Here is a 25950-nt window from a genome sequence, read left to right on the forward strand (position 1 = left end):
GTCTGCTTTAAGTATAGGCAGGTTATTATATTTTGATAAAATACTGTAATTAAATTAGCTTTTTGCATTTTTTTTTTACTAAATGGCCAGGCTGCTTGTGACGCACCTGAGATCGGGATATCAGACTGAGTGTTTTTAAATGGAGTCCTCGGCTGGTGAGTGGTTTGATTCAGATGAGTCTGAGTTTCAGATGCGGACTGCACTGAGGAACTCAACCGTTCTGTCGCCTCGAGCGCGTCTGGTGCTGGAGACTCTGATGGTGCTGATGAGTCTGGCCGCAGTGACGGGTGAGCTTTACACTACGCTTCATTAGTGTGTGTGAATGTCAGAGATGTCGTGTGGACATGAGAAAGTTTTGCATTTGATGTCGAACTATATTTCAGATGTATTATTATGGTATAAGATCAAATGATTTGTGTTAAGTTGTATTAGCTGTAACATGCAAAAACTAATATTTTAGAAGAAAACATTTCTTGTGAATATTGTTTTGACTGGTATCTAAAACAGTGCTAACAAAATCCATAGCCCTAATGACATCATCCTGCAGGATATGACTATTTTTGGTGGGAAACGACAACCCAAACATCTAGTTTACCTCCTCTTTACCTACCTCCAGTTTGTAGTGTGTTGTGGCATTATGTGCTTTTGCCTTTCTCTAAAACATTCTATCCTGTAAGACATTAGTATGATCATTTCAGAAAAAAAAAAAAAATATATATATATATATATATAGTTTTAAACACATTTTGGTAACACTTTACAATAAGGTGTTGTTAACATTAATGTATTAACTAACATGAACAAATACAGTAACAAATGTATTGTTAGTTCATCTTTGTTAACATTAGTCAATCAAGACCCAGCTGTTTATTGTTTATGATATTCACAGTGCATTAACTAATGCTAACAAATACAACTTTTGATTTAATAATGTATTAGTAAATGTTGAAATTAACATTAACAAATATTAATAAATGCTGTAGACATGCAGCTGTAGATATTACTAGTTCATGTTTACTAATGTTGTTAACTAATATTAACTAATGAAACCTTATTGTAAAGTGTTACCTATATTTGGGGTGATGTCAAGAAAAATTGAAATAAAATGCATCAATCAAAACTTACTATGCTGCAAGATTCAGAACTGAAAACGCTTTACTCATTCCAAATAAACTATTGAAACTAAACTGCAAAATCATTGCAGACATCTGTGCTTTTGTGACGTCACACTCATAAACACATTGACACAATATATAACAAATATTGACATTGACATGATTTCTTTTTTTCTGACTATTTTATTTTATTATTTTATAATAGAATTTGTACAACATTAATACAAAAATGTGTTTATTCTGTTGTGCTTTTGTTCCTCCTTTTCAGGAAACTTTCTGGTCATTGTGATTGTGGCAGCCACAAAAACCTTCCACACCGTGACCTCCGTCCTGATCATCAATCTGGCCATTAGCGATTTCTTGGTGGGAATAGGTGTCATGCCGTTTGTGGCAGTTTCCATTATGAACAACGGATGGGTCAACTACAATGTTAGTACATAATGCTTTACATCCAACATTTATAACTTAAAGGTGAAGTGTGTGAGATGTCTGAACCACTAGCGAGACCAAACGGAATCGCAAAAGTAATGACCGTTTCCAAACCATCTGCCATTCGCTGACCAAGCCATTAGTCCCGCCCCCAAACTCAAGCCATTGGTTGAATTAATGTTGCAGGTTTAAGGCCTGTTCATAATAAAAATGATAACGGAGGATAACATTCTTTTTATTATAAGAACCCCACAGTTTTAAATGCTCTGAGCTCTTAGTGATTTCAGTTATACCGTTCCTCTATCGTTATAGTTGTGGTGTGGACTTCACTATTCTCTTATTAGAGTAAAGGGTTAGTTCCCCCAAAAATGAAAATTCTGTCAGTAATTACTCACCCTCATGTTGTTCCAACCCCGTAAGACTTTCGTTCATCTTCGGAACACAAATTAAGATATTTTTGATGAAATCTGAGAGCTGCCTCACTCCTTCATAGGCTTCTTTGTAATTGAAACTTGCCGGCCCAGAAAGTTAGTAAAGACAATGTTTAAAATATTCTAAGTGACTACAGTGGCTCAACCATAAGTTTATCAAGCGACGAGAATACTTTTTGTGCTAAAAAAATAACGATTTTATTCAACTATTAATTTTCTTCTGTGTGGGCCTCTGAGTGAGTTCACGTAGTGTAACAGCGCAGCGCTTCTGGGTTGTACGTCAGAACGTAGGCTCACTATTGGCCGACGCTGGTCATGCGTGTAATGCTGGCCAATAGTGAGCCTACGTTCTGACGTACAACCCAGAAGTGCTGCGCTGTTACACTACGTCAACATCTTGGGAGAGATGGTTGAATAAAGTAGTTATTTTTGGGGGGTTTTGCGCACAAAAAGTATTCTCGTCGCTTGATAAACTTATGGTTGAGACACTGTAGTCACCTGGACTATTTTAAACACTTTTTTTTTTTTTTACTAACTTTCTGGCCGGCAAGTTTCATTTACAAAGAAGCCTATGGAGGAGTGAGACAGCTCTCAGATTTAGTTTGTGTTCCGAAGATGAACGAAAGTCTTACAGGGTTGGAACAACATGAGGGTGAGTAATTACTGACAGAATTTTCATTTTTGGGTGAACTAATGCCTGTTCACCCAGATAACCGCAACTATAGCGATAACTATATTACACCAATGAATGACAAACGTTCTGTTTATTATAAGCTCTTTAAAGTCAGAAGGGTTCTGATTGGCTGTCAATGTTTTTAACATTCATCAGTAGGAAAAAAAAAAAGTGCAGAGGTACCGAAGTCAGTACTGAATTTTTAAAACTTCAGCATTTTCCTCTTGCATTTTGAGCGCTGTTGAACGGATTCTTAAACCCCTCTGATTGGCCATTGCGTTCATAACATATTTGTCTCTAAATTGGCCATTGTGTTCACACCGCTCAATCTGTGGTTGGCTACCATGATCAACGCTTCAAAAACATGTCGTCTTTGACGCTCTTCATCAAGCGCTGAGTGTTTGAAAACGACATATCAGTGGATCTGTCAATCAGTGGATATATTAGGGATCCGCTGATAGATGCCTGCTTTTAAACGCTCTCGTGTGTATCTATGTAAGCGCTCTATGAAGAGCGTCAAAGATGTCATTGTTGATCATTGTAGCCAATCACACACATATATCTTGAGTGCGTTATCACAATGGCCAATCACAGACATGTATGTTGAGCGCGTCAACACAATGGCCAATCACAGACATATATGTTGAGCGCTCAGCACAGTGACCAATCAGAGGTGTTTAAGAATCTGTTCAACAGCGCTCAAAATGCTAGAGGGAAATGCTGGTATCGTCACAATTTTAAATTTCAAAACTTGGTTCCTAAGTCGATACTTTTTGAAAACTCTACTAGGATGATTGACTTTCTGAAACAAACATAACAATGTTTTGCATAGAACCAGTGTTTATTTTAACATTGATAAAATGACATAGATCACCTTTAAGTTGTTAAAGTTACAAAATAACATTCTGAGTAGGGATGCACTGATATGAAAATTTTGGCGAATACCGATATTTCTTTTTATTTGAAAGCCGATAACCGATATTTTGACCGATAAATCTAAATCCAAATTTTTATATTATTTTTGAGAGCCTAATCACAAAAACAAAAGTCTCACCATTAAAGTCATGTCCCAAGCAATTTTATGTAGCCTATATGACAGACTTGTGCTGCACATGCTGCACTTAACTGTATTTTCCTTTTTTAAAAAGTGATTCTAATCATATTTCAAGCAATTCAAAACCATCATGGTGAACAGTGCGCATCTATAGTGTCTGAGCTGAAGGAAATAATCCCTTATTTATCGTCTTTAATATATCGTCCATATTTTCTTATCAGGCCGATAACATTAAAAATGAACATATCCACCACCATATCGGTATCGGCATATATATCGCGCATCCCTAATTTTGAGTGCATTAACAGATGTTTTTGCTCATTTTGAACTCTCTCTTGATCTTCTAGGATCTATGTCTGTATGTCGGCTACACATCCTCAGTCTACTGCACCGCGTCAGTTTTAACACTCGCCGCTATTGCCCTGGACCGTTACTTCTCCATCGTGGACTGCCTGCGGTACGGTTCCCGCTGCACGATATGGAGAACCGGTTCCGTGGTGATATGGATTTGGCTGCAAGCTATGTTGACCAGCTGTCCTCCTCTCCTCGGCTGGAGCAACATCAGTTTCGTGGCTCCCATGTACAGCTGTGCTGTGAACTGGGCCAAAAGCCCAAGCTACACGGCCATTATGGCCTCCTTATCTTTTCTTCTACCGGCTATAGTCATCCTGTTCTGCTATGTGAAGATTGTCCGCGTGGCACGATACCATGCTAGGAGGATCCACAGTTTGGAAGAACATCTCCAGCGTAACAGAGCCACATCTGTCTTGAATCTCCAACACTCATTCATGGACACCTACACACCATCCAGGCTGATTTACTACGTGAGTGGGAGGTTTGTGACGGATCAGTTGGATGTTCCTGATGAAGTTGCTCCAGATGCACCATCTGAGATGTCTTCCAAGTCAACTGGTGGACGTCTGCACTCTTTCATGGCTCAAATCCATACCAGTAGCCCTCAACATCCCAGTCAACCTCAGCATCATGGAGTTCTGAGGTTATTTCTGGTCATCGCTGCTTTTTTTCTTATGCTGGACGCCCTACATCAGCGTAGCTCTGGTGCAGGCCACCGAAACCGCCCTGTCCCGGCCCAGGAGCGTTGTTCCCCCGTCTGCTGTCACTTTCTCCTATTGGCTGGTGCTGTTTAATTCAGATATCAACCCGTTGCTGTATGCGCTCCTCAGCAAGCGCTTCCAAGGTGCCTTCCAGAGTTTGAGATGGAAGATCCAGGCCAGGTTGGGATGCGTTGTGGAGAAAGTAGGAGCTGAGAGATCTACAGGTGGAGGTGAGAGTGACCCCACTAACAGATCGACCCACACTTCCACGGCGCACTCCAGAAACGACGGGGAGTCGACGTACTCTTCCGTTTTTGCTCTCAGCTCTCAGTTTCCCAACAGCCTCAGGGAGCAATTGAATAATGTTCTTCCGCTGGCCACTTGTTCTCGTCCTGTTTGTCATGAATGTGGCGGACGGGGTTCGAGGGCGGTGGACCACCTGCAGGTTCCCTCCAAACAGCGTGAGCGGAACAGACTCCCTTATTCTGCTGCTACTAAAAAGAAACAAGCCACATTCTTTTATGGACAGATCACAGTTAGAGTGGAACATATTTGCTGAGTGCATCACATACAGTCCTGCATAATGGAAACAAAGCTGAATGTTATTTGTATTTTGTGGGTGGATGATTATTTCAATGGAATGTTATGGGTTCAATAAAATGTAAGTTCTATGAGGCATTAAAAAGATTAAATAATAATATTGCCATAATGAGGTTGTAAAGAAAATGTAAAGTTTTACAAAGACAACTGAAAAAAAAAAAAGAAAGAAAAAAAAACATTGATTATTTATTGTGAAAATGTAGCTTTGCCACCACAGGAATAAATTACATTTTAAATATATATTAATATTTAAGAATAATGTGTTTTTAATCAAATAAATGCAGCCTTGGTGAGCATAAGAGACTTATTAAAAAAATCTTAATTGTTCCAAACATTTGACTGCTATTGTATATATTTATATAATGGATTATTTGTAAAATATATATTTTTCAATATTTAAAGCAAAGGTTTTTATTTATTATTTATTTATTTGCTTATGGTTGTAACACGGGCCAGTGTTTTAGAGGGCTTTAAAGCAGAAAAAGTGAAGGTCATATTTTTTTGTTAAAGCACTTACATGAATTATTCAGTACAAAACTGTTTTTATTTGAGATTTTAACTGGTCTAAATCTTCCCTTTGTTTAGGTGGACCTATTTTGTATGTGGATGAACTCGAGGTCATGCGTTGCTGACATGATTTCTGTAGGTTGTGGCTTGTCATGTGAAAGTTACTGGGGTTTACCAGCGTTACGTGTTTGTGACATTTAAGTGAACAAATGAAATACCATTTTTACACAAACAAGGTCAGTAAACAGTTTTGTTATATTAGTCTCACGCTAACTTTCTTTTAATAAACCATTTTAATGTTTACTGCCTGGTCTGTGTTCTTCCTTATAGGTGCTTTATAATAACTGCATTTTTTATTTATACTGCCAGTTATGTTGATGACTTTTATTTTCCTCTCAATTTCACCATTACCATCTTCACTCATCATCTTCATGGTCTTTAAACTATGTATAATCTTTGTCTTCTCTGATGCATCAAATGACAAAATATTAAACGATTTAACATAACTGGCAGCTTTTATCTAATCAAATTTTGACACAAGGTATATTCTATTTATTAAAACATTCCGCAAATTCAATTGATGGATAATTACTGAAACCCACTAAGATGGTCTCTGTGAAATTGGGCATGTTAAAAAAACCATTCATTCTCAGCATAAGCCTGTTTGATATTCATCAGTCTATAGGATTGGTTTGTTTAGAAACAAAACAAACAGAGAAAATATAGATTTACATGATACATGTGAAAACAGACAAAGCGGATCTATTAAATGGATGATTTATTTGTTTTCTTGTCATTTTCCTCAAATGTGATCGTAATGCATTTCAGTGTAAAAATCATTCCTTACAAAGGTTTACAATAATGTCTAGCAATAATTCCAGAGGAATACAATATTATATTTATTGTCATCATAACAATGACAATGGGAGACAGTGCTGATGAGATCCTATTGCAAATCAAAGAAAAGGCAGTGAAGCCATCATGTAGCATTTATTGGCGTTTTCTGCATGCGTTTTCCTGTAGAACTAATTTCCATCCAATGGAACAGTCCATAAGATAAAAACAAAAACAAAAATGCAATGCATTGTTTAAAAAAAAAAAGTGACTGGAGTCTTATGAAGTGCAGGATGTTTTCAGTGTATTTAAAGGTGGTTATCAGTTCCAGTCACCACCTTTTTCAAAGCACATAGTGTAGGTGCACTTTTCAGAAATGGTCATACATTCACTGGATGCACATGCCACCCTTTAACGGTACACATCTTGCTGAAGATTGCCTCTTCGGTTCGCCAATACTGCCCCTGAAGTGTCCTCACAGTGGTTAGCATGTGACTCTGAAAAAAATGTGATGGAATCAAAGTATAGCTTCAGTATAAACAGTCTGGATGCTGTAGTTAACCCCCTAAAAATCTCCATTCACAGTTTAGGAAAGGAAATCCCTTTAGACCTCAGATGCACCCATAGGACGGTAGACCTTTGTTTGTACAAGGAGAGCTGGAAATCTGCAGTCTTCCAGCATCCCAGCAAACCTCAGCACCATGGTATCCTATTCCTGTTTCGCTCTTTCTCCTAAACCCTCCATATCGCTGTTAACCAACATGAGTTCAAAAACACCTTCATTCACAGTTTGGGAAGTGGAGTCCCTCAGATGCAACTGTTGCTAGGTAGAACTTTGTTGTATTAGATGACAGCATATGTTGCAGTTCTTAATGTCTACGTCAATGTTTGGCACGTATGTTCTAATGGGCACTGGTAGTGATTCGTGCCAGTCAGTCTGAGCTCCAAAAAGAGTGTAACCATCTGAAGATCTGCAGGGACTCTTTATTGTGGAGATATTGGTTCATGGGTCTCTTGAGCAGAGGTCTCAAACTACCACTAGCCTGGTAAAATCCACCATTTGGGCCTGTTTTACGACCATACAGTTGAACTATAGAGTTAATGAAGACATATTTCCTAGCATAATGCTCTGCATGTTTAGTGGAGTAATAATGCTTGTATTCTAAACTATTTAAATGTTCTTTTCTGCAATTAGCAGTGTAAGAAAAATCACAAGCTACAGTAGCTGTGACATAACAATCAGAAATATTTCGATATAAAAAAAGACTACAAAGCTATCAATCTACATATGATATTCAAAATATTTATATATATATATCAGACAGGCAAATAAAGTGGTTGGAGTATAGCTGTAGTGCATCAAAAATAGAAACTTCTATCCACTGAAGACTTATTGCCACAACAAGACTGTTCCCTGTGTAAACCACTCCTTTTTGAATCTAGTTTGATGTAGGTGCATGTAACTCAAACTTATTTTCTGTGCCGTGCAGTGTTTGCTTGTTTTTATTAAATGGGCTACAGCTGTTCTTTTACATTCAAGTTTTAGGCCTGTAAAAGCCATGTGGATAATAAGAAATGTATAAAATTAAATTGCAATATATAATATACATTAAATTACAACAATATATAAAATAAAAATTAAACATTATTAATTGAAATAAAATAACATGTAAATAGTAAAGGTTTTATTTAAAATATTAAAAAATTAAAGTCTATAAAGGGATTGGTGGGCTCGATTTAAGGATAAACTTGACACTTGATAGCCCAAATTTGGCCTGTAGGTCAGTCGTTTGAGACCCCTGCTCTTGAGTTCCAAGACCCAAGTCATTGTTCCAATACACTTACAGTTGTAAGATGAGCAAAAAAAAAGTTTAAAAAAAGGTTTGGCTTTAGGAAATCGTCTGTTATAATGTGCATGAGGGTAAATGATGGCCTACGGAGTCTCGTTGACTGAGGAATATTAGGGAATGAATGTCCTTCCCAGCATTATCCAGTCACTGGAATAAGAACGGGAGAAGGTTTGTGCGTGTCAGTGAGGAAACGTGGACATGGAGGTCCTGGCCCGTCGGGTCCAGTTGAGTCCTGAGCTGGTTCCGGTCTCAGCCGGTTCAACAGGCTGTTCCCGCTTTCTGAGTTTGGTGCCGAGCTCAATTAAACACTGATCCCAGTCCTCCGGTAACAGCAGCATTAGGAAGCCCAGACAGATGATCAACACGGCGATGAGTCGCACTGTATTGAAGTGGATATCACAGGTGTACAGGTCCACCACTGCAACACCAACAACACACACTTTAGAGCCACCACGGTAAAATGTCTATGAAGTTGCAATGACTGCCCACTTTGCTGAACGTACTGATTTTGCCGAGTTAGACACATTCCTGGGTCAACATATTTTGTTGATCCTGGAACAATATTCTGGTTCAAAAATTTAGTCCAAACCATATCCCTACCCCTAAACCTAACCCTACCCATAAGCTATGCCTAAAATCAGAAGGAAATGCTTGGTGAATAACATTGACGTAGAAGCACCTGACTCTCCTAAACTTGACATACTGTAAACTTGTCCCTCAAATCTGATTGGACTGTTGTTCCAGGATCAACAAAGATGTTGATCCAGGAACATGTTGCACTTGGTGAAATCAGGTTCTGCCACTTTGCTATACTCAGTGGGACAGGGTTCAAAAACAGTTTCACAAAAAACTTTAGAAACAGATATACAATGAACTAAGAGTGTAACTGTATATATCCCTTTAAATCAGTCAGTGGCACAAAATATAGGTTCTCTTACGAGAGGTCTCTCGTACTGCGTAAGATATCTTACGCTAGGGGAAAATCCTTTTTCCGCGAGATATTGAAGGCAAAAATTATCCTTAATTTTGTAATAATGCAAAACGCGTTGCGGCAGCATGCAGACATAGGCGAGGCAGCTCGCGCGCCTATTGGCTGCTCTGCGGCAACTGCAGCAGCCTATCGAGCGAGGCCTGGCGTGACGCCAGACCCAATCAGGGCACTTCGCGCCCGCTGCGTCACGTCCCGCCGAAATGGGCGTGGTCTAGGCCTATAAATACCGCTCGCAGGCAGCTATTATCTGATTTTTCATCCTTCAAGCGAAGCACACGCATCGCTGGAGCTGGAGAAGAAGCCGCGCCGTCTGAGAGAGAGCACCTTCAGCGGGACGAGTCACTGAAGTCGCTGGCCGCGCCGCCTTCCTGCCTTCCTGCTGCGCTTTCCGGCGCTTATATCCTTTCTGATTACACTGTACTCTATTTGTGTGTGTGTGTCGCCGCCGCGACACACATTCTAAAAGAGCTAGCGTCTTTTTAAAGATGCCTTCCTGCGGCTCGTGCAGAGCCACACTCAGCGACGGGGACCGCCACGTGGTTTGCGTTTCCTGCCTGGGTGAGGAACATGCAGTTCTCGCGCTCGCTGACGGCGGCTGCCCTCACTGCGAGCTGATGGCAATGGCGACTCTGAGGACTCGCCTAGCCTTCTTCACCGAGACTGCTCCCCCGCCCGCCGCGGCGTCGCGCCGTAAAAAGCGCCGTGCCCAGCGGGCCCCGGAACCCTCCCTCAGCCGCCAAAGCTCGCCGGTTCGCCCGCTTGCTTCCCCGGCTTCGTCAGCCTCGCTTCCTGACGGACAGCGGCCGCCGTCTGCCGCCGCTTCCGTTGACATCGTGGATGAGGAAGCCCTGCTGGGAGAGGATGATTCCTGCTCTATCCTGGCGTCAGGCAGTGAGGATTGGGCGGGCTCTGAGGACCCCACGCCCCCTGCCCGCACGTCATCAGGCAAGAGAGCGTCCATTGAGACGGAGCTCATGCGAGTATTCAATGCACAGCGAACTCGTTTCGCTGCGGCGCGTCTGTCCCGCTCAAGAAATTTCAGAAGATGCTAGGTCTCATGGCCTCAGCATCGTCAGTGCTCCAGCTGGGCCTGCTCCGCATGCGCCCGCTGCAGTTTTGGCTGAAAGCGCGAGTCCCACGCAGAGCGTGGGCATCCGGTTCGCTTCGCCTCAGGGTCAATCAGAAGTGCGTCACAGCTCTGAAACCTTGGAGAGCGAACGACTGGTACCAATCAGGTGTAAGCCTGGGGACTTCCTCGAGGGTGAAAGTGGTGTCCACGGACGCGTCCACCTCGGGATTGGGAGCGCTGCTCGAGGGCAGACCGTTCTTCGGCCAGTGGTCGGAACGGGAGAAGCTCCTGCACATAAACTGCCTCGAAATGCTGGCAGTAGACAACGCGCTGACGCGTTTTTGTCCCCAAATAAAAGGACGCCACGTCTTGGTCCGTTCGGACAACATGTCTGTGGTGTCCTACATAAATCGCCAGGGCGGCCTCAGGTCCAAGAACCTGTACAGGCTGGCAGAACGCCTCCTGGTATGGGCTCAGTGCAACCTGCGCTCGCTCAGAGCAGCGCACGTGCCAGGGCTCCTGAATATAGGACCGGACAGACTGTCCAGGAACAATGTTCCGGCAGGCGAGTGGTCTCTACACCCACAGACAGTCCAACTGCTGTGGAAGAAATTCGGCAGAGCGGAAGTAGACCTGTTTGCGTCTCAAGAAAACGCTCACTGTCAGGAATTTTTCTCCAAGAGCAGGAGCGCGCTGGCCCATGTGTGGCCCCGCCGCCCGCTCTATGCTTTTCCCCCCGTCTCTCTCCTGCCTCAGGTGATAGAACGGATCAGGGAAGAAGGATGCTCAGTACTGCTGGTGGCACCGTTCTGGAAAAACCAACCTTGGTTCCCAGTCGTGATGCAGTTAGCGAGTACTGCCCCGAGGCCAGTACCAGTGAGGAGAGACCTCCTCTCACAGGCCCACGGTTCGATCTGGCATCCTCACCCGGAACTATGGTCCCTTCATGTCTGGGCCATCAACGGGTACATGTTAGACTCCCTAAAGGAGTATTAAACACGATCACGCAGGCTAGAGCTCCGTCTACGAGACGACTCTATTCCTCGAATTGGTCAGTGTTTTCGGGCTGGTGCACAGCCCGTGGTGTGTCACCCACAGACTGTGGTGTGACGGAGGTGCTTTCCTTCCTACAAGAGCTGTAGGATGAGGGCAGGGCCCCCTCCACGCTCAAAGTTTATGTGGCGGCTATAGCAGCGTTCTCAGAAACAACGCTTGGTCAGTCAATAGGAAGGAACGATTTAGTCATCCGCTTCCTTAGAGGGGCTAAGAGACTGAATCCTCCCAGACCTCCCTCAGTCCCCGTATGGGACCTTTCTACGGTTCTGGAAGCCATGAAAGGTGCGCCATTTGAGCCTTTACAGTCAATCGATTTGAAACACCTGTCTTTCAAGACGGTGTTTTTGCTGGCTCTCGCTTCAGTGAAGCGCATAGGGGATCTACACGCGCTCTCTGTGAGCGCGGCGTGCATGGAGTTTGGGCCTAATGACTCAAAAGTTATACTCAAACCTAAGCACGGTTATGTTCCAAAATCCCTCAACACACCGTTTAGGGCGCAGGTTATCTCCCTGTCAGCCCTACCGGTCCCTGATGAGGAAAGAGACGCGAGCCTCCTTTGCCCAGTCAGGGCATTACGAGCTTATGTGTCTCGCTCGTCTGGTTTCAGACAGACGGAGCAGCTCTTTGTTTCGTTTAGCGGACGTTCTAAGGGACTAGCCGCGTCGAAACAGAGCCTATCCAGATGGATAGTTGATGCTATAGCGCTGGCATACGCCTCCAAGGGCATGCAGTGCCCGTTGGGTGTCAGAGCGCACTCCACGAGAGGCATGGCCTCTTCGTGGGCCTGGTCAAGTGGGATTGCCTTGCAAGATATTTGTATGGCGGCAGGCTGGGCCTCCCCGTCTACATTTATAAGGTTTTATAACCTAGAGGTTCCCGCCCTGCAGGCCAGGCTGCTGTCGGTCTAAGTTTACCAGTATTATCTGACCTGATGCGATCAGCTCAGAATGCTGCATCTACTGAGCACAGCTCAATGTTCGACAGTAAAAAGTAACAGCACGAGATGTGCCTGGGCAAACTGTGTAAGACCCACATTCCCCCATCAGTTCAGGCCGCACCCCGCCCTGTCTGTATGATGAAATTCGCGTCTCAGCGACGCTGCCATATGTGGAAGAGTGCGGCTTCGCCCCTCCCTCTTCCCGGACTCCCTGTGAGTTCCCTGAGTGATTGTGCACTATATATACCCCGGGTTTTCGCCCTTGGGTCTTTGGTGTCAGATCTCAGCATGCACGGCGTTTTGCATTGGGTCCCCTAGCGTAAGATATCTTACGCAGTACGAGAGACCTCTCGTAAGAGAACGTACTCGGTTACTAACGTAACGTCTCGGTTACGGATGTAACCCTCGTTCCCTGAGTGGGAACGGAGACGTTACGTCGGATGACGACGATTGGGGTTTCGCTTAGAAGCCTATCACCTTCGAGTATATAAAACGAGCCAATGGCAATGAAATGCCATGGGTCTGCGGAATTTGCATAGCGTAACTCCGCCCGCCGCAGGGGGTATATAAGGAAGTACGCTGGCACAATGCAGATATGTCTTCGCTGAGGAGCCGAGACTAGCCCCAGGCGTTTTTCAGCGGTACAGCGGAAGTGGCAGGAAGACGTTCCCTTTCGTGGTCACTCCGAGTTACGTCGGATGACGACGATTGGGGTTCCAGTCTAATCACGCCACCTCGGCTGTCTTCCAGTGCCCTGCGTAAATCTGAGCTCCCTGTTGTGAGACTAGCACAAACGAAGGAGTCCTACTTAACACAGGGATACCAAGGTACACTGGGAAGCATATCTCCAGAGAGAAATATGCAATTATGCCCAGCCATTGATGGGGGGGACTTAGAATACACATATGACCCAGAGGGCTGCATATGGAAAATCACTGGGGTGTCCAGCCGCAGGTGGAATTTTAAACCCCAGGGGTGGCAAGGTGGCTTGCCAAGGGAAAGACACACGCTCACAAGGAGACTTACAGTGGAATACACATGTGGGGGTCGCCCAGAGGGGGAACCATGCACATGGAGGCACCTAGTCAAGCGCAAAAACTGCGTTATGGCAGATTGGCATAACTCAGGCGTTGACGTAACCAGTGCTGGAGGAAACTCAGAGCTTATCAGACTCACCTGAGAGAAATATCGCACGTATCCCGTCCGTGGAGAGGAATGGCGAGCAAGCGAAGACACCTGAGCAGAATCTAGCACCGGCTGGTTGAAGCGAGTACATGAGAAGAAACTGGCTCTACTCGGAGATTATAGAATCTCGCGAATGTGTTGGGTGTCGCCCAGCCTGCAGCTCTACAAATGTCTGTTAGCGAGGCGCCATGCGCTAGAGCCCAAGAGGAAGCCACACTACGTGTGGAGTGGGCTTTCACACCAAGGGGGCACGGACGACCTTGCTGCTGGTATGCCAAAGCAATGGTATCCACTATCCAGTGGGATAACCTTTGCTTTGAGAGAGCCTTTCCCTTCAGCTTCCCACCATGACAGACAAAGAGCTGGTCTGAGGTCCTGAAACACCGCGTTCTGTCTACGTAAGCACGGAGGGCGCGTACTGGACAGAGCAGTGCCAAGGCTGGGTCTGCCTCCTCCAAGGGCAGCGCTTGCAGGTTCACTACCTGGTCTCGAAAGGGTGTGGTAGGAACCTTGGGCACGTATCCAAGCCGGGGTCTCAGGATCACGTGAGAGTTAGCCGGCCCGAATTCCAGGCACGCTTCGTCAACCGAAAATGCCTGCAGGTCCCCTACCCTCTTGATGGAGGCCAATGCAACCAGGAGCGCTGTCTTCATTGACAGGAACTTAAGCTCCACTGACTGTAAAGGCTCAAATGGAGCACTCTGCAGGGCAGTTAGAACCACTGAGAGGTCCCAAGAGGGTACGAAGGGAGGACGAGGAGGATTTAGTCTCCTCGCTCCCCTCAGGAACCTGACGATCAGGTCGTGCCTTCCCAGAGACTTACCATCAACTGCTTCGTGATGTGCGGCAATGGCGGCAACATACACTTTCAGGGTGGAGGGAGACAGCCTTCGCTCCAACCCATCTTGCAGGAAGGAAAGCACGACACTGATCGGGCATTTCGTGGGTTCTTGATGTTTAGAAGAACACCAGTTGACGAAGAGGTTCCACTTCAACGCATAGGCATGTCTCGTGGACGATGCTCTAGCGGAAGTGATGGTAGCCACCACCGCAGGTGGTAGGGTACTCAAACCTGCCTCGTCCCGTCCAGGAGCCACACATGGAGGTTCCAAAGATCGGGACGAGGGTGCCATAAGGTGCCCCGTCCCTGAGAAAGGAGGTCCTTCCTCAGAGGAATTGGCCAGGGAGGTGCTGTCGCGAGGAGTACTAGTTCGGAGAACCAGGTCCGGTTGGGCCAATACGGGGCAACCAAAATGACCTGCTCCTCGTCCTCCCTGATCTTGCGCAAGGTCTGCGCAAGAAGGCTCACTGGGGGAAACGCATACTTGCGTAGGCCCCGCGGCCAGCTGTGCGCCAGTGCATCCGTGCCGAGCGTGCCCTCGGTCAGGGAGTAAAACAGGTCGCAATGGGACGAGTCGTGGGAGGCAAACAGGTCTACCTGTGCGTCGCCGAACTGATCCCAAATCAGCTGGGCCGACTGGGGATGGAGTCGCCATTCTCCAGCGAGAGGCCGAACTCGAGACAGCTCGTCGGCCGCCTGGTTCAGGTGTCCCGGGATATAAATGGCTCGAAGCGACCTCAGATGCTTCTGACTCCATATGAGGAGGTGGCGAGCGAGTTGCGACATACGGCGGGAGCGTAGACCACCCTGGTGGTTGATGTACGCTACTGTTGCGGTATTGTCTGATCGGACTAGTACGTGCTGGCCCCTGAGCAGCGCATGGAAGCGGTGCAGGGCGAGACGTACAGCCAGCAACTCGAGGCAATTGACATGCCAAAGGCGCTGGGGTCCTGTCCAGGAGCCCGCGGCAGCATGACCATTGCACATGGCGCCCCAGCCCGTGTTGGAGGCATCTGTTGACACAACAACATGCCGGGAAACTCGTTCTAAGGGCACTCCGGCCCGTAGAAAATTGAGGTTCGCCCACGGGGTGAAGGTCTGACGGCAGGCTGGAGTCACTGGGACTCGGAGCGTGCCGTGTTGCCATGCCCACCTCGGGACTCGATCGCGAAGCCAAAGCTGAAGCGGTCTCATATGAAGCAATCCCAGCGGCGTTACTGCGGCTGCGGATGCCATATGCCCCAGGAGCCTCTGAAAAAGTTTCAGTGGAACCGCACTCTTGTCCTCGAACTGACGAAGACAAGTCAGCAGTGACTGCGCGCGCTCGCTCGTAAGCTGCGCGCACATGGCGACCGAGTCGATCTCCATACCGAGAAAAGAGATCCTCTGCACGGGGCAGAGTTTGCTCTTCTCCCAGTTGACCCGAAGGCCCAGACGGACTAGGTGCCGGAGCACTAGGTCCCTGTGTTCGCAAACCTGGTCTCGAGAGTGAGCTAGGATAAGCCAGTCGTCGAGATAGTTCAGGATGCGAACCCCGTGTTCCCGAAGGGGAACAAGGGCTGCCTCGACGACCTTCGTAAAGACGCGAGGAGACAGGGCTAGCCCGAAAGGGAGAACCGCGTACTGGTATGCCTGCCCCTCGAAAGCAAACCGTAGAAACGGTCTGTGTCGAGGTAAAATGGAGACATGGAAGTAGGCGTCCTTCAGGTCGATCGCTGCAAACCAATCCTGCGGCCGCACACACTGGAGGATGTGTTTGGCCGTTAGCATCTTGAACGGCAGCCTGTGAAGGGAGCGGTTCAAGACGCGCAGGTCGAGGATTGGCCGTAACCCACCGGACTTCTTGGGTACAATGAAGTAAGGGCTGTAGAAGCCGGACCTCATTTCGGCTGGAGGGACAATCTCGATCGCACCCTTCGCCAGCAGGGTGACGACCTCCGCTCTCATGACAGGGGCATTGCCACCGACCATAGTGAAGCGGACTCCGCTGAAGCGGGGAGGAGATCGCGCGAACTGAATCGCGTAGCCGAGCCTGATGGTTCTCGCGACCCAGCGGGACAGTCTGGGAAGCTCTAGCCAGGCCTCCAGAAAGTGCACCAGCGGGGTCATACGAACCACAGACGTACCGTCGGTGGGGCAGCGAGGCGGAATGACCGGCACCGGCGAGGGTGGCATCGCGGCCCTGTGCGGGGGCACGGTCATTAACCGCGTCCTGCCAGAGGAGGCCAGGGGAGGGCGCGCGTCCCACGGGGGCGTGCTCTGGCAGGGGTCTGGCGACAGAGGGGGATGAGAGGAGCGTGGCCCGTGGGCGGCGCGTGCTGTCATCCCAGACCTCTGGGACAGAGGAGGGCGGCAGTGGCGGGACCCGAGGGTGGCGCGCACTGCGGCCCTCTGGGTCTGTAGGCTCAGGATTGGGGATTTCGATTCTTTCTTTAACCACATTAGGGTGCTGCCCGTCGTGAGACGAGCAGCGGGGAGTGGAGAACAAAAGATTCTCCCCCGGCCCTCCACCGGGGGAAGGAGTGGCCCTGCTACCACCTCCTGTAGCGAAAAGAAAGCCAATCCTGAGCTGCCCGTCTCAGGAGCGCCGCTTAGCCTGGCGTTTAGCGGGCTGCGGGGCTGGAGAGGGCTGTGGCGCCTTCCTACGGCTTCCTCCACGACGCGGCCCAGATGAAGGCTGCTGCTGGGGCCGTGCGGGAGGGGCGGGAGCCGCGGGAGGGCGCCCTCGGCGGCGAGCAGGCTGAGGATTCTGCACCGACGGCTGAGCAGCAGAGCGTCGGGGCAGAATGTGCTTAATCGCCTCAGTCTGCTTCTGAGCAGTCGAGAACTGTTGGGCAAAGTCCTCGACTGCACCGCCGAAAAGGCCGGCCTGGGATATGGGAGCGTCAAGCAGACGAGTCCGCTCGGGCTCACGCATATCAGCCAGGTTCAGCCAGAGATGTCTCTCCTGGACCACAGCTGTGGACATCACCAAACCCAGGGAGCGCGCGGTCACCTTCGTCGCCCGGAGAGCGAGGTCGGTGGCGGCGCGCAGCTCATCGAAGAGCCCTGGGTCTGTCCTACCCTCGTGCATGTCACGAAGCATCTTGGCCTGGTAGACCTGTAAGATGGCCATGGCATGCAAAGAGGCAGCTGCCTGTCCCGCCGCTCTGTAAGATTTCGCCACCATGGTAGACGAGAATCTACAGGCTTTGGACGGGTGCTTAGGATCACCACGTGATGAAGCGCTTGTCGGACACAGCTGCATCGCGACAGAACGTTCAACCGTGGGAATCCCAGTGTACCCACAAGCATCAGCTCTATCGAGGGGAGGAAAGGCGGAGAAAGCCGTCGAACGATCACGGGAAGACATGGGAGCCTTCCAGGACCGCGTGACTTCCTCATGCACTTCCGGGAAGAATGGTATTGGGGTTGGGCGGCGACGGGTGTCAGCGGCCGCTCCCAAAAACCAATCATCCAGCCGCGAGCGCACTGGATCAGGTGGCGGGGACCACTCAATACCAATGGCCGCGGCTGCCCGGGAAAGCATGGCGGTCAGCTCGGGATCAGACTCGGGCAATGCTGGCACGCCCGAGGACGGCAACACAGCCGAATCCTCACTTCCCGAGGACTCGCGCCCACCTTGTGATGCAGCGATGGACATAGTATCTTCCTCTGGAGCTCCAAACGAGACGCGCTGGGGCTCCGAAGAGGGACCAGCGGTCTCAGTTTGAACACTCGCGGGTGCTGATGCTGGAGAGGGGTGTGTGGACCGTGGACGTGTCGGCGGTATGTCCCACACAGTCACCCTCAGGTCACCCCGGCCACCAGCCGAAGTACTAGCCCTCTCGGGACCAGTAGATCGGGGTGTGGGTAGGGGGACTCTCGCTCTAGTGAGCTCATTGAGTCTCGACCGCAGCATAGAGATGGTCATGTTCCCGCAGTGAGAACATGAGTCATCCACGAACGCTGCTTTAGCGTGATCATCGCCCAAACACGTTAAGCAGCGATCGTGCCCATCAGAGAAAAATATCTCGCCACCGCAACCAGAAGTGCACGGGCGAGGCATCTTTAAAAAGACGTGCCACGTGCAATGCTCTTTTTGTGAGAGGAAAAACTCCGCGGATGCTGAAGCGAACAGGGAGAAACACACTATCTGTCAGATCACTGACAAGATCAGCAGGGTAGTGAGCACTCGCTGAAAACGCCGTCACACCAACACCGGAGAGTTCGCTCGTCTCGAAGGTAAGAGAAGACTAACTCAGAATATTTGGCTTGCAGGAGTGGAGAAGTTCTCGGCTCCGAAGCGAAAACATATCTGCATTGTGCCAGCGTACTTCCTTATATACCCCCTGCGGCGGGCGGAGTTACGCTATGCAAATTCCGCAGACCCATGGCATTTCATTGCCATTGGCTCGTTTTATATACTCGAAGGTGATAGGCTTCTAAGCGAAACCCCAATCGTCGTCATCCGACGTAACTCGGAGTGACCACGAAAGGGAACCTCGGTTCTCTCTAGAAGAGGGAACGAGTACTGCGTATCTTGCCGTGCATGCACACGCTCTGGTTGCTTCGATGATGAAAAACCAGATAATAGCTGCCTGCGAGCGGTATTTATAGGCCTAGACCACGCCCATTTCGGCGGGACGTGACGCAGCGGGCGCGAAGTGCCCTGATTGGGTCTGGCGTCACGCCAGGCCTCGCTCGATAGGCTGCTGCAGTTGCCGCAGAGCAGCCAATAGGCGCACGAGCTGCCTCGCCTATGTCTGCATGCTGCCGCAACGCGTTTTGCATTATTACAAAATTAAGGATAATTTTTGGCTTCAATATCTCGCGGAAAAAGGATTTTCCCCTAGCGTAAGATATCTTACGCAGTACTCGTTCCCTCTTCTAGAGAGAACCGAGGTTACGTTAGTAACCGAGTACGTTTTCTATAAACAAGTTTGTTTTTATATTTAAAAAAGTTTACTTTGATGAAAATGAACTCACTTGCATTGACAGGGACACTCAGCACAATGCCAAGTGAAATCAGCTTAGGGTATGTAATGGCAATGCCAAAATTCACCAGCATATTGAATGCTGTAGAAGAAGAAAATGATGAACAGTTATGTTATATATCTCTTCTAATTGTTGCACATTACATAAACAATACTCTACTTATAATAATATACTTTTTTCTGTCAGTATTGTATTTACCTAGTAAGAGTCCAGCCACTCCACACATGTAGGCCCAGGGAAGATCAGCTACGGATGTGAAGTACTCAACATGTGTGAAGTACAGTATAACTGGCACAAAGCTCATAAAGACAAAGTTTGCACCGCCGACAATGGTTAGAAACAGAGCCGCCTCTCCAAACTTGGCACTGCCCAAGACGAGCTTGAAAAGCACCTGAGAAAACATAAACAAAAAGACCAGCTCAGATAAGTTAGTTTCGGTTAATTGGTTCATTCAGGTGGTTCATTTCAATGATCATTCAATGCTATTCACATTATACTTGTTTTATTTTAGCTGTAATACATTCACCAGCCACTTTATTAGGTATACCTGATCAACTGATTAACTCAAATATTGAATCAGCCAATCACACAGCAGCAACTCAATGCATTTAGGCATGGAGACATGGGCTCCGTCCAGAAACAGAACAGGGGAATGAAAAGAGTAATTTAACCATCTGAACAGAACCATCAGTTTCTTATTTCAAAGCACCTTTTTAAGCGTATAATAAACCTCTGTTTAGTTAGTTAATTGTACAGTACTTGCAATGCCTTTGCCGTTGAACGAGTGTCCGGATATGCAGTCTCGGGAGAAAGTCTTGATGGTTCAGGGGTCAGATAGTGCTGAAGTTGCAATTGATTTTCTCCATGATGAATGAAGAAATTATGATGAACTTGCGATGTTAGCCTGTCTCAGTTGTTGTCGAGGTATTACAATACTTGAGCCCTGTTGACGTGGTTGTGTCAACTCCGGGACAAAGATCCCTTGGCATTCCACACGGACAGTAACCAGGAGAAGACGAGAGAGAAGAAGAGGAGAAGAACCGTGTGCAGGTGCACTTTAACTTCTATAGAGGTCACTCCTCCAGGGTGGTCAGTAAGCCAATAGTAACTTAAGCTTTAGAAGGGAACATTTACGACTCTTTGTCTTCAAGGCAAGCATAGTATTTTGCATATGTAACTGGATCGGGTGTTGATGCAGAAACTATTAAAGATTCTTGTAATATTAATATGTTGCATATGTATCATCATATAATATACATGATCATTTAGATCATCAAAATACAAATTCGTAGATACCAAAAAGGGTATATTACATAATGTAAACAAGTTGTCACAGAATAAGAATATGTGAATAATAAAATTGACAAAAATGTCAGAAAGAATCTTATAATTCCAAGATGACGACCATACAAGTAATAATCCTACACAAAATGGGTCTTACTCACTAATAATAGCTTAATGTACCTTAACTGAATAGCTTCGCAGTCATTTGAATGGTTATATGACTTTTTTCGGGTTGAACGGTGTCCGTCTCGCTTCCGCCTTTGAGCGGAAAAAACACCCTTGCAACTTTGGGCCGACGGACCGCGTCAGGAAGTATCGCATGATATCAGGTCTTGCGATGTAACGAATTCTGAATAGCTCTATTTGGAAATAATTAATCATTCTAGAATGATTAGTGTGATTTTGTAGGGGTTTGCATCTGCATAGAAAATAATAAATTGCAAGCATAGGTAAAAAAATTTAACAAAGATGTGAAATAAACTTTGCCTCATATATTCCAGGTAAGTCTAATTAAGGTACATTAATTGAGTAATCAACTGTAAAATAACATGGCATAGTCTTTACATAGCCTGACTTCACAGAGGCCTATACTGCAATATCACTACCACAGATAGGTATGAATGATAAAACAATATGTTCATGGCTTTAATGCATCACATAATATGCGTGTTTATTATGTCAGGTTGTGTGTGTCTTACACCTGTTTTATGAGGACACAGTTTTTGGGGACATCATAAGAACATGTTCCTGATGTTTAACTTGACTAGAGAATCTCAGTGTGTTGTGTTAGTTTGACAGAGTCCTGGTCCATATGGGACACCGTTTTACGGGGACACATGGAATATTAGGAGGATCGATACTGATAACCCATAATTCACAGCTCATTGTGGCTAATACCAATATTGAAAACTATTTGTGCTTGTTAGATTAAATATAATCATTGAAGAAGTTGGTAAAAAATAGTAATCTCTGTTGAAATTGGTTTTCAATAAGTAATACTAAAATTAGTATTTTTTTTTTCTTTTTTTTTTTCTTTTTTTTTTTTTTTTTCAGATGATAACTGAGAATACAGCAGAATAATCAGATGAAACCTGAACAAGATACAGCAACTCTAAAGGTATCTAAGAAGTTAAAGGAGAACTCCGGTCAATTTTAACATTGACATAATTTTTTTGTAAATTTGGAGTGCTGTCAGTACAGAGAACAACGACAAAAATCGGTGTTGCCTACACCGTGTTATCCTGTTTTTAAAATTTGCACCCTGTTGACTTAAATGGGGCAAGTTTTAAACCTGCTTTTAGCCTCTTAACATCCTTGATGTGTCATTACAAGTGCCCAGCCATGTGAGTGATTCCTTTAGAGTTAACACGGGTGAATCTGACTGCAGTAGATGTGAAAGATATGAATAAAAATGAAGTTAATTCAGCCAGCGCACATACCTGTATTTACTTCCTGTTTTCGGTCGAAGTCCACAGTAGGCGATTGTCGAGTTCACGCGCATAGGTTTAGTATCTATGATCACGCGCGTGAACTCGACAATTGACTACTTTGGAACAATTTTGCTATCTGGGTAACTCCATTTTATAGCTAATGCTGTGAGATTTTATGTTTGTTTGTTTTATCTTAATCATAAAATAACCCCTAGTGCTGCACGAGTAATCATATCGCAATCGCGATGTCAAGCCCACGCAATTATATGACGCAAAATGCTGTGCTTTTTTATGAAATAACGCAGCATCTGTTAATTTTTTACATCCTTTGGCTAGTGTTACATGATCCTGCTCTTATTCATGCAAATGTCTTTAAACCATTCATGGGCGACAAGACAAAAAAGAGCTTGCTGACTGTGAATGTCCTGTGACACACAGAAAGACTCGCGCTGATATCGTGCGTGCGCACAAGACAAACCGAGAATACAGTTCTCTTTCGCGCTTGAACGAACAATAACACACACAATTATGCCAAAAATGTCTTTCTGTCGAGTATCTTCATAACAAAGAGCAGTCTTATGATGAACGTATAATGCACCTTTTCTTACTCTCTTACTCTATATAGGCCTATATGTAATGTATTAGCCTATTTAAGATCTATATCTATGTTTATTTGTAATTTTGAATACATTTTAGAACGAAAGTTATTACTGATTAATGATTTGTTCATAAAAAAGTGTGCGTACAGTGGATGAGACCCAATGTCCAGGAGATATGCATGCTCATTCATAGAAGGTTTCCTATGGCTATGAATGAAAGGGGATGAGTTCTTTTTATGGGCATAATGGAGTGAGAGTTAATTGGGAAATGGAGTGAGAGTTATCTCTTTCCACATTCCTTTTGGTCGTAAATGGATTTTTTGCCATGGTGACCAGAGGCCTGGCTCTGCCTGAATGTCAGTTGCAGTGCAGGGGTAGTTCACAGAACTCTAACACAGTTTATTGGGGGAAGGAGTTTGCTGGATTATTCTTTAAATATAATGAATAATTATGTGTCTGGTCCACACGCAACAAAACTGAGCATCAGAATAAAGAATTTAAGCTAATTTAAGTGACTTTGAAGTTTGCAGGTGGCATGGTGTCTTAGGGGTTGGTCTGAGTATTTCAGAAACTGCTGATCTACTGGGATTTTCATGCACAACCATCTCTAGGGTTTACAGAGAATGGTCTGAAAAAGAGAACTTTGCGACATGTTGCATTATCCTGCTCAAAATAGCCACCAGAAGATGGGTACACTGTGGTCTTGAAGGGATGGACATGGTCAGCAACAATACTCAGATAGGCTGTGGATGGTCAGCAACAATACTCAGACAGGCTGTGGTGTTTAAACAATGCTCAATTCACCCTTCGCCGGGAGTTTGATTGACGGATGATCTAACCAAATGAAACGGTCTGCGACGCGTCTGCTGGATCCTCCTCAGGATTTAACCGGCAAAACTTTTTTTTTCAGGCGGCTGAGTTCCTTAATTCTAGTAGTGGCCCGCTTGTGACAAAACGAACTCTGGTTGAAGGTAAATACACACAGCTACACCGAGTATGGACCTGACACCAGTACAACTGTTTATAGAAAAAGCCGTTGGCCCAACTGTGCTTGCTATATGCGTGGGGTCTTCGTTCTCAGCTGAATAGTCTATTTTTTTACAGTAATTTCATATCATATCTGTCATATCACAGCAGATAGTTAATAGATAGTGACCGAATCCACATTACTGTGAAATTACAGTAAAACAATTAAAACAGTATTTTACTGTAAAAACAACAGTTAAATATTGTGAAAGTCTGGAAATATTTTACAGTGCAATCATAACGCAGAATCCGCCATTTTGTCCGACAAAGCAGTCAGAAGAGTTAGTAGATTAACGTTAGTGGACTTGAACTTGAAAAATTGTGTGTTCATCTGATGTTCTTTCATGTTTATTTGATGCTGTAAATTAACTACTAGGAAGAGATGATCAGTTCATAAGCCGCTTGAACTGAGGCACTACAGCGATCTGTCACGACACATTAAAGAGCCACAAAATGGTATTTATTGTTTAAATGTCTTTAAAAAAAGTATTTATCGTCAGGTTATCAAAAGTAACCTGCTCTGTCTTGTCTTTCGACTTGTCGTCAGTGTCCTCTTTAGCTCCGCGGTGTACTTTTCACTGCGTGAGAACATGATGTGTGGCGTGATGAGAGCAGCATGGCTTGTCGGACGTAGCAACAGTAACTAAAGGGGGCGGGTCTTTGCGAACGGTCAATTGGGCCCAAAATGCGTAAAACAAATATCACTCACATCATTACACCAACAGCATTAACCGTTGATACAAGGCAGGATGGATCTATGCTTTCATGTTGTTTATATGCCAAATTCTGACCCTAACATCTGAATGTTGCAGCAGAAATCGAGACTCATCAGACCAAGCAACATTTTTCCAATCTTCTTTTATCCAATTTTGGTGAGCATGTGTGACTTGTTGCCTCAGTTTCCTGTTCTTATAGCTGACAGGAGTGGCACTCTGTGTGTCTTCTGGTTCGATGAGCTGTTCTTTTTTCGCCCACAGAACTGCCACTCACTGGATATTTTCTCTTTTTTCGATCATTCTTTGGTTATGCGTGAAAATCCCATTAGATCAGCAGTTTCTAAAATGCTCAGACCAGCTTGTCTGCATGGCACCAACAACCATGTCAAAGTGACAATTAAATCCCCTTTCTACCCCATTCTGATGGTCAGTTTGAACTTTAGCGAATCGTCTTGATCATATCTACATGCCTAAATGCATTGAGCTGCTGCCATGTGATTGGCTGCAAATGATATTTGCATTAACGAGCAGTTGAACAGGTGTGCATAATTAAGTGCGTATGTATATAAATTAAATGCAATACTTCTGATTCAGTGTTCGTTTTAATAGTTCTATTTAATAATAGTTCTATATACTGTCTCGTTGTTTTTGTGCCAGAAAAACAATTTTCCTAACAGTGGACAAGATAAATATATAAAATAACATAATGTCATCTTTCAAATGTCTGCAGGAAAGAAAACAAGGTTGTAATGTTGTGGATTGACTGATCTTTCTGTCCAGTTCACTTATTGATTTATCCTTTTCAGACGACCGCAAGAAAGTACTTCACAAAATCAATCAAGACAAATAAGGTTAATTACAGAAAGCAAAGCACTCCCCCAAGACATCACTCCATGACTATGTAAGGAGGTGCAGTTATTGATGAGTACCGTTTCAATGACACAGAAACAAATACCAATTTAACTGAAACACATTTGGTAAATTGGTGTCAAAATACTCTCAATGAGCAATAACTAAAGTGTTGACTGTTGAAGTAGGGTTACCTTATAGAGGGCAGAGGCAGATGCAGAGGCCACTACAAATGTTATGCCAATAACAGAGTGACTGTGGAAGCCATCAGCGTAGGTCAGCATCACTATTCCAGCGATGGCCAGAATGGCAGCCACAATCTTGTAAAAGAACAAAATAAAGGTCACATCGCAATGTGTTACATCAAAACGACTGTCTGTAGTCTACAACATGTATTATATGTTGTATTATAGCATATGTTGTATTCTTTACAAGTGTGTCC

General features: G+C 45.6%; 3 protein-coding genes and 1 pseudogene across 7 annotated transcripts in view; 3 read left to right on the forward strand and 1 right to left on the reverse strand.

Moving 5' to 3' along the window:
• Nucleotides 1-25950, forward strand: part of LOC309486962 (uncharacterized protein) — a 62332-nt gene that overhangs the window by 19223 nt on the left and 17159 nt on the right. The window lies entirely within an intron of this gene.
• On the forward strand, nucleotides 102-6277 carry LOC309486973 (5-hydroxytryptamine receptor 1D-like; annotated as a pseudogene). Its single transcript, XR_014211717.1, has 3 exons — nucleotides 102-287; nucleotides 1384-1544; nucleotides 4050-6277. The product of XR_014211717.1 is annotated as a 5-hydroxytryptamine receptor 1D-like (transcript).
• slc35f3b (solute carrier family 35 member F3b) overlaps nucleotides 8024-25950 on the reverse strand; it is an 84433-nt gene continuing 66506 nt past the window's right edge. For all 4 annotated transcript variants that reach the window (XM_082154494.1, XM_082154496.1, XM_082154497.1 and 1 more), the window contains 4 exons: nucleotides 25703-25828; nucleotides 19803-19995; nucleotides 19596-19685; nucleotides 8024-8966 (listed from right to left, as the gene is read on the reverse strand). In XM_082154494.1, the coding sequence (XP_082010620.1) occupies nucleotides 8728-8966; nucleotides 19596-19685; nucleotides 19803-19995; nucleotides 25703-25828 (648 nt within the window). In that variant the 3' untranslated portion in view covers nucleotides 8024-8727. The remainder of the gene's footprint in view (nucleotides 8967-19595; nucleotides 19686-19802; nucleotides 19996-25702; nucleotides 25829-25950) is intronic.
• LOC309486869 (uncharacterized protein) lies at nucleotides 10538-15729 on the forward strand (the record flags this gene model as incomplete). The annotated part of the gene is made up of 3 exons (XM_082154336.1): nucleotides 10538-11442; nucleotides 11475-11573; nucleotides 15679-15729. Exons 1-3 carry the CDS (start codon nucleotides 10585-10587, stop codon nucleotides 15727-15729), a joined length of 1008 nt encoding a protein of 335 aa, XP_082010462.1. The 5' UTR covers nucleotides 10538-10584.

This window comes from Leuciscus leuciscus (genome assembly GCF_965113295.1).
Source record: "Leuciscus leuciscus genome assembly, chromosome: 22".
Lineage (NCBI taxonomy): Eukaryota > Metazoa > Chordata > Actinopteri > Cypriniformes > Leuciscidae > Leuciscus > Leuciscus leuciscus.